At 38.4% G+C, this 12,919-nt stretch overlaps 1 protein-coding gene across 19 annotated transcripts in view; it reads right to left on the bottom strand.

The window, feature by feature from the left end:
- Positions 1-12,919, bottom strand: part of LOC135256858 (receptor-type tyrosine-protein phosphatase S-like) — a 191,851-nt gene that overhangs the window by 137,246 nt on the left and 41,686 nt on the right. For 4 of the 19 annotated variants that reach the window (XM_064339073.1, XM_064339071.1, XM_064339076.1 and 1 more), the window contains exon 1: positions 1,638-2,510. The exons of 2 other annotated variants lie outside the window; for them this stretch is intronic. In XM_064339073.1, coding sequence (XP_064195143.1) covers positions 1,638-1,727 — 90 coding nt within the window. In that variant the 5' untranslated portion in view covers positions 1,728-2,510. Of the gene's footprint in view, positions 1-1,637; positions 2,512-8,719; positions 9,759-11,690; positions 11,766-12,919 lie in introns of those variants that run through there. 13 more of the 19 variants (XM_064339080.1, XM_064339079.1, XM_064339078.1 and 10 more) reach the window with 7 other exon arrangements.

The raw sequence follows: 12,919 nt of genomic DNA, 5'->3' as shown, positions 1-12,919 counted from the left end.
AAATGTATAACTGTAAAAAATGAAATCATACAAATTATATTTAGCAGAATCTAGAATGCTTTTATTTCATTAACCAACACTGATTTCACATTAGTCATAATAATTTCAACTATGTACCCTCAAACGTATGGGAACATTTCTGATGTATATGTTTGATACAATTTTTAAATAATCGTTTAACTGAACTCTCAAATTACCGCTGTCCACAAAAGTAGAAAAAAGAAAGAAAGTATAGCCAACTGACTCTTCATCTTTGGTTAAAAGTGCACTCTGGCAAGCAATTAGCTATGTCAAATTGAGCGACGATTACATTTGGACAGGTCTTGCATGTAGCCTACAGTTTTTATTTATCACTAATCGTGTATTTTGCAAAGTTTAAACAAATTTAGTAAAGGCCAGCATTGTCTCCAAATTTATCTTTGTTATGTTTAAGTAGCCTGATCGGCATTCGTCCAGCATAGGTGACATTGATTAATTGGTTTGCATTCTTTATGTCTAAATAAATTCTGGAATGGTAACGCAGTGAATAATGTTGCCTATAGGGGGGGAGGGGGAAAACACGCACAGACATAAATAAAATCTTTTTAAATTCAATTCAGTAAGGGAAGAAAATACTGTTTACTGACGACGGGCTTTGTGGACAGAGAATGAGCTTTATTCCCTCAAGCAGACTATATTCTCAAACATACTCTGATGCGTTTCTCCAAGCTTCTTCGCCGGTTGATGCATTATTTCATTCTTAAATAAACCACACTAGCAAGACATAGCCTACTTCTTATAACAGTAGGCTACTATATAAGTAGGCTACATTTAAATAACGACACGTCATAATGTTTACATTCTCTAGCTAGGCTACTTAGTCTCCAACTGCAGCAACTTAAAAGTAAAACATGCAAGTCACAAAAAGATGCGTGCAATTAACTACATCTGTGCCACTGCGCGAAACAGTGAAATCACGAACAAAAAAATCAATATGCAACGTCTAGGTCCGTGCCATCGGTCATATAGCCTACAATTCTGTCGAAAATCTTTGGAGCGAACTATGTCAATAATGCTACCTCATGTCCACAAATTTCAACACTTCGAAATGTCCTGAGGGCCGTTCTCAAAGCAAAACAGTCTAGCATAACGAAAGAATGGGCTAATACCCTGCACACACACTGGATTTCAAAGGTGGAGCAAAAAGAACGGCAAACACCGTGAAGAATAGACCTTGGTGGCTATTCTGTGGGCACAGCTTGTTTGTGCATTTTTGCTTTGTCATTTTCCCAATGTGAAGACTGGTAAAGGCAGTAGGTTCTAGAAAAAGCAGATTCGATTTAATTACAATTAAATGCATCAATCATACAAAAAGATGCATGAATTACCGCCTTAAAATAATGCTTGTTCCAATTTATAGAATTAGGTTATTTTCACTAGCGTACACTTACTATTCTGTCAGCAAACAAGGTTGAATCTTATGGTAGGCTACTTATGTTGGAAATTCACTAAAGTTAATGTTTTCCAAGTCTAAACAATGAAAACCACTATTTCACGAGGAACAAGGCTACATGCTGCATTTTATGGAGAGAAAACGTCAAGCTTTTAAGCGAACACACATCCTGATTGAATACATGTATTTTAAAAAGTGAACTTACTTCAGTACCTTCTGATTTCAAGCCGACCCTTGTAATGGTGTATACTGGGAAGCGGATAGTGAATTTCCTTAAAAAAAGATTATGTAGCATCCATTTAAAACGGTGAATTCGGGATTGTAAATCCGCAACTTTCGATTATCAGTAAAAATAAATTTTAAAAAAGTTGCAACAGTCCCGTAGTATATGCCCCCACTGATTTGACGTTGTTTTAGTTAGCAGCAGCTGGATTCCATATGCGCCGCACAATATAGGCTATTACTCTGTGCTACACATTGAGTTTTTTCTCGTTCAGAGCCTGAAATATCTTTCTTTAATCCACTTTCTCCTTCGCCGAACAACCCAAAAAGTACGTAGTCTTCGCGATCGCAAGATGTTTCGTTTGAATGACGCTACGGAGTGAAAGCAGATGAGGGTCTGAGCCCGAGCCGTTATTTGAAACCATAGAGATCTGTGTGGGGAAAGAAGGAATAGAATTGGGGCATCGAAAAGGAAGGGGGGATGGGGGATCCCACCCCCTCCCCCGTAAACACCACTTAATTTGCTATTCAGTCATGAAAATACCCCCCATAGAATGGCACTGTTAGGACAGATATTCCAGTAGCCTACTGATCCGCCAGCACCAACATCTCCAGTAAGCTTAGAAAACACTATTTTATACTGAGTTTGCACAAACCCCAAACATTTATGAAAAGCATCTCTCGTCTTCTCTTAGCTGGCGGTGGCCCACAAAACGATCATGTCGTACATCTTATATATTTCCTTAACAATGGTAATGTTTTGTATAGACTGTCCTGTGCTGATTCACTAATATATGGTTTGTTATAGCCCACTCAGTTGTATTTTAATTTGTGACTTGTATAACCCTTCATAATAACACAGATATTATATAGAATAGCCTTTACACTGAATTTGAATGCAGGAAAATGATATTTAATTCTATGACAATGCAGTGGCAAAATAATTTTATCTACCACATTAACAATTGTTTGCTTATGTGATATCATTTGCATATCATTACAAGGATTTGAAAAAAATTACTTATTATTGAAAAGTAACACTTTCTGAACAAATGCCAATACTTTTAAGAAACACAGTAGATGCTAATACATGTAAGTTTGTATTTAGTCTAACATAATTAATTTCCTTTTGTTAAGTTTTTTTAAATTTTATTTATTTATTTATTTATTACTCCCCAGAATGCATTACTTAAAAGATAAATAAAAATCAACCTGCACTATGTTTTCATAACATTGTTTTACATCTGACAAGATTAAATTCTATAGTTATTAGAATTGTTTCAATTGTTTTAATAGTGTTTTTATAGCTGGTGAATGCACATTTGTCAAAATGAATGAGTCCTGTATGGTTCATGTTGTTATTATAATTATACATTATACTTCCTGAAATTCAAATTCAGAATCCTGGATTTTAATTCTAATCCAAAATCCAGTCCATGAATTGAACCAATTCCAAAATTCTGAATTGTCCAAAACCCTGTCATACAAGCACATTAGTCTTTGGAATTGCCACACAATTCACATTCTCCTTGATGTTTAAAACTAGTTTTGAATGGCCTAAAACAAGCTTTTATTTGTTTCACTGCAATCTCTTTGAACCTGCCTCAAGTGGCTGTAGAGTGCTGTATATACAGTATCTGGTATTGGCTAAATGAAGAGATTTTGGGTGAAGGGGGTCTCATTCTTCATCGTATTATATATACGTACGTATGTTTACAACATAAACCAAGTATGCCAACTGCAGACATTTCTGTTCCTTGATTGTGTCGTGGCAACCTTTTGCTCTTGGTTGTATTGAGCATGAAGTGTGTATAATACAATCAAAGGGTCTCTAAGGCAAAAGGGGCTCAAAGTAAAGAGGTGAGCCTACCTTCCACCCACTCCCAAATCAACAGACTGATCATAATGTTTAGTATTATACTGTACATAGGCCAGTACTCTAAAGCTAAAAAGCTTTTACTATATTGCCATATTACGCAAGAATATTAAAAGAACACACTGTCCTCATTTTATGTTCTTTTGATATTTCAGTGTGAAATGTAAAAATAATAAAGACATTTTAAAGGTATTTTTCCTCATTTTCCTATTTCACTTGAGTGTCTTGTACACTTGGGAAATAAACTCCAGCGTTCATATTTTATCAGTTGTTCCAAATGCTTTTCAGTGAGCTTTGTAGTCCCCTTTTTTGCTTTAGTTGATTTTCCTCTGGTTGAAAGAGTATCTTGTTACTCTCCTTTTTCATTTGTTTGATCCACTGAGCACCAAATGTTCTCTCACAGCTAAAAGTTGTTTTTCTATTTATTTGAAACCTTTGATGATGTACAGTACATGTAATTTGTTTTTCTACACTGCAAAATGTCCAGTCCTAATTCAACTCGAACAGAGCACATATGAGTCCAGTAGGGACCATATGTACTCTGTTAGAGTTGATTCAAGACTGAACATTTTACTGTGTAAGGTGCTTAAAGCTTTTTCCATGTTGGGACAGTATGTCACACGTCATGGTAGCTGAGGGTCTGACCCAGTGAACACCACTTTCTCAAAACATTTTTTTTAAAGGAAACCAGACAGTCTGCCCCATTTTTGTATTTTTTGCTTTATTCAGGCAGGTAGAAAACGAAGAGAGTAACAGAGAAGGGATCACAGCTTAGAAGGTACACTACATGACCTAAAGTACCTGGACACCCCTTGGTCTGAGGCTGTTTTTCATGGTTTGGGCAAGGCCCCTTAAATCTTAATGCTATAGCATGCAATCACATTCTGGATGATTCTTCGCTTCCCCAACAGTTTGGAGAAAGCTTTTTCCTGTTTCAGCATGACAATGCCCACAGGCACAAAGCAAAGTCCACCGAGAAATGATTTTGTCAAGAACATTGTGGAAGAACTTGACTGGCCTCCACAGAGCTCTGACCTCAACCCCATCCAGCACCTTTGGGATCAATTGAAAAGCCAACTTTGCCGCGAGCCAGGCCTAATTGCCCAATCAGTGCCTGACCTCACTAATGCTCTTCTGGTTGAATGGAAGCAAATCCCTGTGGCAGTGCTCCAATATATAGTGTAAAGCTTTCCGGAAGAGTGCAGGTCGTTATAACAGTTAGGGTGGACTAACCCCATATTAATGCCCATAATTCTGGATGAGATGTCAGGTGTCCATACTTTTGGCCATGTAGCGTATAACAGTAGGGGATCGACCACCCACCTGCAAGGTGACCTCTCACTTACTTCCTCAATATTTTATCTTAATGTTGGTAAATTTCTATTTTGGTAAACATGTGAGATCCTTACTATCCCTTAAAAACACTACACCTGCATGTTATTTATGAACTGCATCATCTTTTTAGAAGTAGTCACTGCTGTTTGTATTATATTTCTTAAAAGGTATGTGTAGATTTGAAATCAACTGACCAATGTTATGCAGGAGTTTAAACACCTTTAGTTCTCAGAGGGCCCATCTCACACAGGATTGCTTGCAAGGTAATTGTACATGTTGTTGCTTCCCCTGCAGGATTTCCTCAAAGTACACAAACTTTAAGTATAAGAACATCCTGTGAGAGATATGGAAATCTTAATTACCTAAATGTTACTTGTGCATTTGGCAAGTTTTAGACAAATCCAACTCAACAGAGTCATATAGGGTATACACAACACCTAACAATCAACAGTACACTGTCTGCTTTTAGATGATTATATTAGTTTATCTCTTAATCTTCCAGACATACAGTGCTGAAGTATGCTCTGTATGTATGAAGTTTTTTTTTAAGACTTGAGAGTGTAACACACAGAGAATAATATTAAGTGCAAATATTAATTATATGGACCATTTTCTTCCTTTGATTTTATTTATTTATTTGCTATAACCGTACCCTGTCATACTTTCATGCATTTTACGTTCATCCAGCCCCTTTCCAGATCTCTGCTTCCTGACATTTCCTGCTGTGTTGTGGCCTGTTTGCCAAGCTGTACATTATGCAAGATTGGGTTGAGTATGCATGAGCAGCTCTCTGACTGGTGATCAACAGACGAGAGGTGGTGTCTTGGCACAGAAACACAGATGCAAGCCCCAAGAGAGACTGAAAAAGGTTGGATGCTTCAGGCAGACTGCTTACCTGAAGGCAAATTATATGGTCTCCGGAAAAGAGGAGTAAAACATATGCATTTCCCACATGAACAAACAGAACTTTTCTTTCTATGACCAGATAATATCTCTCTCTCTCTCTCTCTCTCTCTCTCTCTCTCTCTCTCTCTCTCTCTCTCTCTCTCTCTCTCTCTCTCTCTCTCTCCTCTCTCTCTCTCTTCTCCTCTCTCTCTCTCTCTCTCTCTCTCTCTCTCTCTCTCTCTCTCTCTCTCTCTGCAGAACTAATGATGTATTAAGTCTTTCATTGTAATGTCATGCCTGTTAACACTCTTGTAGATGTGGAGAGAAAGCAAGGGCCATCTCCTCTCCATGGCCCTCTGAACAGTCAGCCAAGCAGGGTACATTCTCCTTACTGTGTCACTGACTCTTCTTATTTGGTGGAAAAGAGAGCAAGCTGTGTTTACTAAGACTAAGGTCAACAGAACATTAACCGTGGAAACAGAGGAGTCAGAGCAATGCCTGTAACACCACAGCAATCCTCCATACCCACACCACACATATACACACACATCCACAATCTACCCACACACATGCCCTCTGTCACACACTCCTACACAGACACATACATACTGTATGTGCACAAACATTTTGCACAAGGCCTCACACACATGCACATACAAATATCACACCCCACAGCCAATAACTCTATGTCGATGTAGAGCAATCATTAATTAAACAAGTCCACGACTCCATATTGACCTGGCTCTAGCCTTTTCAGTCATCCTAGGCAAGATCACAGACTGGGGGGAGGGGGAGCGGGGTGGCTGCCAACCATCATGGATGCACAACGTCTATTTTTTTCTCTTTAATTTTCCCTTCATTTGTCATTTTTTTAAAAAGAGAATGGAACCCTAGACAACTGCCCTTGATGCCTATGCAGAGCTGGTCCTGCCCAGTCGACACCTTATCCCAAAAGAAAGGAAATGCTCGCGCAGCAGAGTGTTCTCAACCAGCTCTAACTCTGCCTGGCAAGCTGGGGCTTAACAAATGATAGGCATCAATCAGGATTAGGTGGGTTTGCCAGCAGGACTGGTTGAATATATTCATTAGGAAAGGCTGAAAGGGAAGAACTTATTTTTATTGATTTTTTATATTCAGATAAATCAAAACTTCAGTGCAGTGGCCCTTGAAATGGTGAGATATTTGTTTTTTTTATGAAGAAGGCAGAGAGGTGAGTCAGTTCATTTCTTATGATAGATGAATGTTCTAGTTTGTTCCTGAGGTAATTTAGATTTTTATCATGTCTTAGCTAGCACAAAATGACTGACCCCAACAGTTTTTAAATAGCAGTTAAAATCAATGATTTGAATGAACTAGATTTAAAACAACCATTCCTTGCCACAGGGCATTTTCACACAATGAGCTCCCTTCTATTAATGCAGCTCTCTGACCCTTTAGCAGGTTTCAAACTCAATTGAAAAGATGGACGTAACAAGCATGAGAATAATTACAAGCAAGGATTTGTTTCTTTTTTACATGTGACACCATTTTAACGTATACTACCGCCAGATTAAAATGAAATAGTATATCCTGCTATAGCAAAATGAACTCAAGATACAAGGTTAATTTCTTTTCCTTTTCTTGTAAAAATGCTCCAAATAATATGTGTCTATAATTGACTAGTGATCATTTATTGCTTTAGCATTATGATGTGTTTTATGGAGGCGTACATCTAGCATAGTGTCAGGCACACACAATAATGTGGTGGCAGGAACTCTGACAGGAATTCTAAACAACCACCCGGTACCATAGAAATATCACTTGCAGGGACTGCTCCATTAAACCGAATGCCCTTTGATTCAGGTTAAAAAGTAGTAAAACAACCTCCCATGAACTCTGGCTTCAGGTTGGCTTCAGAGCCAATTCTGTCCCACAGCTTTGAGACCAAATATACAGGTTCAGGTCTCCATAAACTGCAAATGCGTCCACTGTATTGAATGAGTCATGTCCTTTTCAAAACAGACATAAGCCTGCTTAAAGTGTAAAGTAAATCATGCTGTTTTTCAAAAGCATGAAATACACCTGTTGCCACCTTGTAAGCAATGCCATTCTTCTGGGAATTTCATGGAGGAACCTGACTGCTATTCACTTGGAATTAATAAAGTATCAAATTCACATTAATAATACTGAGACTAATATTCCCATGAGCTCAGGGTATGTTTATGTTGTTCAGCTTTCCAGTATAAAACAGCAATTTTTGAACCTCGACATCGCTGTTTGAAAACCAGTCTCAATGTCATTTCACAGGTGGACTACAATCGGATGGGGTCGCCAAATAATGATTTTGGTATAGGTAGAATCTCCTGATTCACAAGAATCTGGATAGACCCACCTGTACGTTTTGTAGAAACAATTTGTTGTCCTTAAATTTTTGATGTACCCCATCACGTAGATATAGCAATATGAATTTAATGTTAAACCAGGGTATCCAAGATTTCCCATTCCCCAATCTGCTAAAAAAAAAAAAGAAGCAGCTGGCCTTGTCTATACAGGACGTGTTCTTCCTGTGCATCAAAACCCTGCATTCTCTTATGTCAAAATGCATCATTTTAGTCTTGGTAAGCATGCAAATAATGTTCTCAAGATCAACTTCCATAAAATATTCTACACCTTCTAGGTAGCCCAAATTATTCTCCCCAACATGGATGACAGGAATTTGAGGATGGAGCTATGCAAGATGCCTGCTGTCATGCAGTGGAAATCGATTCTTCCATGCATTGTTAGACAGGTAATCTCACAGCCCAAAGCCATGTTTGGTAAATGGCAAATGGACTGCATTTATATAGCGCTTTTATCCAAAGCGCTTTACAATTGATACCTCTCATTCACCAGAGCAGTTAGGGGTTAGGTGTCTTGCTCAGGGACACTTTGACACGCCCAGGGAGGGGATTGAGCCGGCAACCCTCCAACTGCCAGACAACCGCTTTTACCTCCTGAGCTATGTCGCCCCCACTGGTTGGTTTTCCTCATGTGGTCTTCTAGCCAAAAAGAGTTGCTGGTGATCCATATTCCATGTCCTGGGGTTATGCTGAAGAGTTTATTTGCTGATGATGGAATGAAACACTGTGATTGCGGGTTTGCTTTAAAAGCCATGAGCTGCATAATACTAGTTTTTTATTGGAGAATTTCTTATACAATATAAAAACTGTCCTGTAAATGTCAAATTGTCAAATGACATCACTGTTATCTGGTTATCGATGGGTTTCATATGGTAAATTAAGAGGTTGAAAACAGTTGTTCAACATCTGCAACAGAAATGGTCACTCCTTATCTGAATAATTATTGGATATGATTGTGAAAGTCAGATCAATTATCTAATGATATGTATAGTACTGGTCAAAGCTTGCAGTCTTCTAAAAAAGAATTAATATTTCTGATCTGCATAATGTACACTATGTACACAGAGCAAGGTCCCTCAATCCAGTAGTAAAATTCAAGCAACAATAACACAATGAAGATGTTTCTAAAATAACTTGGTGATTAAGTTTTTAAGAAGTAGAAAGTGTTGTAAAAAATACTCCTGTCACTGAAAAGATGATCATAAAGAAGTATAAAGTGAAGTGTACTTATTACACTTGTCACTAATGAGACCTGCAACCTGCAAACGGTGACTCTTGTAATTCAATGGCCACAGTTATCAGCATTTCTGGAATGGTCCATAATACTAATTTTAAGGAGTAAAATTAGCTGTTTTATGCTTATCTACATGCACCACTTCACCACTTCACATAATCAGGAACAACACAAGTCATGACTGACTCTGAGTTGCCCTAATGTGGGTATTCACAGTTAAAATGATATAATGTAGTATACGTATGGGCTAGTATGGAAAGTGGCAATATTTTCCACACAGAACAGTAAATACATATCAATAAACATGCATAGGTCATATCTACACAAATACATACAGTATAATGTTGTGCTATTGTTCTTAAATACTTATTGGAGTTCATAGTGATTCATGGTAAATTTAGGGACATTTAAAGGAGAAAGAAAGTTATCTGTTGTCATGTTCATACAGTGTAACCAAAATATTAACCCTCCTGATGGTGAAATATGGCCCAATCTTGGAATATAATTGATTAATATATAGATTAATTACAGATTAATCACAGTAATTATTAATAGATTAGGAAACAACTAGAGGGTATTTTCTTGATGTTTTTGCACGCCCCACCATGCCCCGCCCCATGACACACATACACACGCACACACGCACGCACACACACACACACACACACACACCAAGCTGTTCCCTCTGATCAATAAATTTGGAACAAGAAGCAAAAATAATAAATAAAAATAAAGGTTTTGTTTGTGGTAGGAAAATTATATGTCAAGAGGTACTGTGTCTGGGATGCAAGAAATATGCATTTGAGCATAAAAGTAAGAAATGATAGTTGTGTAGTCCATCAAAACTGCGCCCATCTATCATTAACAAAAGCTTAACATTAGCTTGCTATTCATACTGAAATTCAGAATCATCCTCCAAATGTATTGTTCATGCAATCCAGTATCATGTCCAAGTACACAGTAAAATGTTCTGTGTTAATTTCACTCTGACAGAGTACACATGTTCCAATTGGAACCATATGTACTCTGGAAGAGTTGATTTAATACTGAACATGTTGCTGCGTGACAAAGACCTGTTTGGGCCAAAAGAAGTGTGTCCATTTCACAAGTGAGCCCGCTTCTTTTTTTAAAAATGAAAATCCGAACAATTTGTTTTTAAAGTGAAATGGAAACGCTCTGTTGTACACATTGCAGTTGATACAGAAACGCCTGTTTAGCCTCTGCAGTAGTTGAATATGAAGAGGCCCAAATTTTACAATCCTTCATGTAACACGTTTGGGACTAGCATTGCTAGTTTCAGCTGAAATACTTATTTCATTGGAGTTCCTCCTTAACCTAGAGACACTACTGCCTCCCAGTGTCGACTGTCCGTCCCATACCACACGAGTGTTGACGTGGAGCCGGTCCGGATGTACTGTACCATGCTAATGCAGTTAAATGGAGCAGTTCATGCTGGACAGGATATCATTTAATTGATTATGCTTTGAACAGCTGTTCAAATATTACTATTTTCTGGAAGGCTGGAATCCAAGCCAGCACCTTTTCTGCCAGGGTCCTTCAACTGTGTCTCTGCAACACGGGAGAATCTTTCATTAAATTTGCCAAGAATAAAGTGCACATTAAGAGGCTCATAAAACCAGCATAAGAAATATAAAGGTACCAAGATGACAGAGCAGGCGTCGATCCTAAGATGAAAGGATAAAATGCGCTCCAGAAAGGAAGAGGCTTGCTTCTCAGTCAATTGCAGAAGACCCTGTGCAAACAACCTGAAGTGGATCTTGTAAAAAATCTATAAACTTCCATTATGGATTTTTTGTTCCACTGGTCTCAGGCTTCCCAATATTAGATGGCCCTTCTTTAAAAAGAAGGGGCCAAAGACTAGTCTCTCAGGATTGCATAAAAATAGACTGTAGCCTAACTCAGTTTTTGGTGGCGATCTGTCTCATATATTGTGTTTTAAATGTATTTACATTTAGATACAAAAAAACTCATTAATAACAAATAACCTGTTCATCTTATTGTACAAAACGAAATGTTCCTAGTGTAATGTTTCATTTTTTACCCTTACCCAGCAAGGCAAATTTATATCTATCGATATTGCAAGCCATATCAAAGCCCGTAGCACATACTGAAGAACCTATTCACCTTCAGATGCTATGTTGCCCATTGATTAAATAAAATCTCACCGTGAATATCAGTTGGTTTTGGAGTTCAGAATGCAAACATATTTTATTTAAATAATTTAATTTGTTTGATTATCTTTCTGTAGAAGATTGACTCTGATTTAAAAATAATAATAAAATTCAAGAAAAGGTTACAGGGCCTTACCTCACTGTTGTGCTCAGAAACCCTTTAGCTTCATGTCTTCCTTTTCTCTATATTCTTCAGTCAGATTGCATATACCTACAATTATAAGAGACAATAAAAGATGAAAATGAATTAGTCTAATTTGTAGCGTGTTTGATGGAGATGCACAGCAAAGACCACTACTGTAAGGAAATGGATTGATGAATGAAGAAGACAAATCTGAAAGTTCCAGGTTGCTTTCTGATCATTACTCCTTCACCCCCGAAGCAATCCAGTAATTATCCTGCCCTGAAAGATAGGTTTCCTTTATTACACTTACTCAGTGCCTACTACTTAGCATTCAACATTGTTAAGTCAATACTAAGTGAATGAGCCTCTGTTAATGAGTGAATGAACTGACTTTAAACCAAAATTGGCTGTTGTTGGCATAGTTCCTGGAGCATGTGATTGTGCATGACTTGCTTCCATAAACATCTAGTTGTCTTACAGGTTAATATTTAACAAGCTTATTGTGCTGTAGTTTGCTGAATGAGGACATGATTAATAAGGGCCATTATTGAATGTAATAGTACAATCCAGATAGATTTGCTGTCTCCATACAATATTGTTTATTAGGGCGTGCCTCGATTTCCTGGTGCCTCGTCTGCAGCTGATGCCCGTGTAGAGCTTTTCTTCTCTTCACCTCTGTTCCCTCTCTCCTCTCCTCTTGCTCCCTGATCTTTCTGCACAGCCTTCAGACAGGCTACAGGATCCCCTGGAGGGCATTGTTTCCACGACAACCAGCCAGCAGGCAGACACGATTCCTCATCCTGACGGGAGGCTTTAATGCGTGCCTACCCAATCATAACAGCCAAAGTGCCTCACGCGGCACCTGGGGTAGGGGCAGGGTCTCTTTCAGAGCCTTCCCAGACTAACCGCCGAGATGAGTGCCCAGGCAATTTGTTCAGTGTGCAGCGTTCATTCTCTGCATATGCTGAGTTGCACCAGTGCTCCAATGCACACGGCTGTTCCAGAGTCAGACGCTTCATTAATCAGTCTGAATGCAGCACTACGGGGACCAGGGGGAATGCTGACCGGAGACAGAGCAGTAGGACACTGGCCACGCCGTATTTTACGGGCAGAGGAGTGGCAAATCAGCAACACAAATAGAATATCTATTGCTAAAAAATAAAACAGGTTTAAGGGAGGGAAAGCCAATTCGTCAGCCAAGATAGAAGTGGCAGATTGAGGTGGTTGCTTCGACCAGAAAT

This window comes from Anguilla rostrata, chromosome 6 (assembly GCF_018555375.3).
Source record: "Anguilla rostrata isolate EN2019 chromosome 6, ASM1855537v3, whole genome shotgun sequence".
NCBI lineage: Eukaryota > Metazoa > Chordata > Actinopteri > Anguilliformes > Anguillidae > Anguilla > Anguilla rostrata.
Note: the sequence above shows the minus strand (reverse complement) of the source record. Positions and strands in the feature narration are given on the sequence as shown.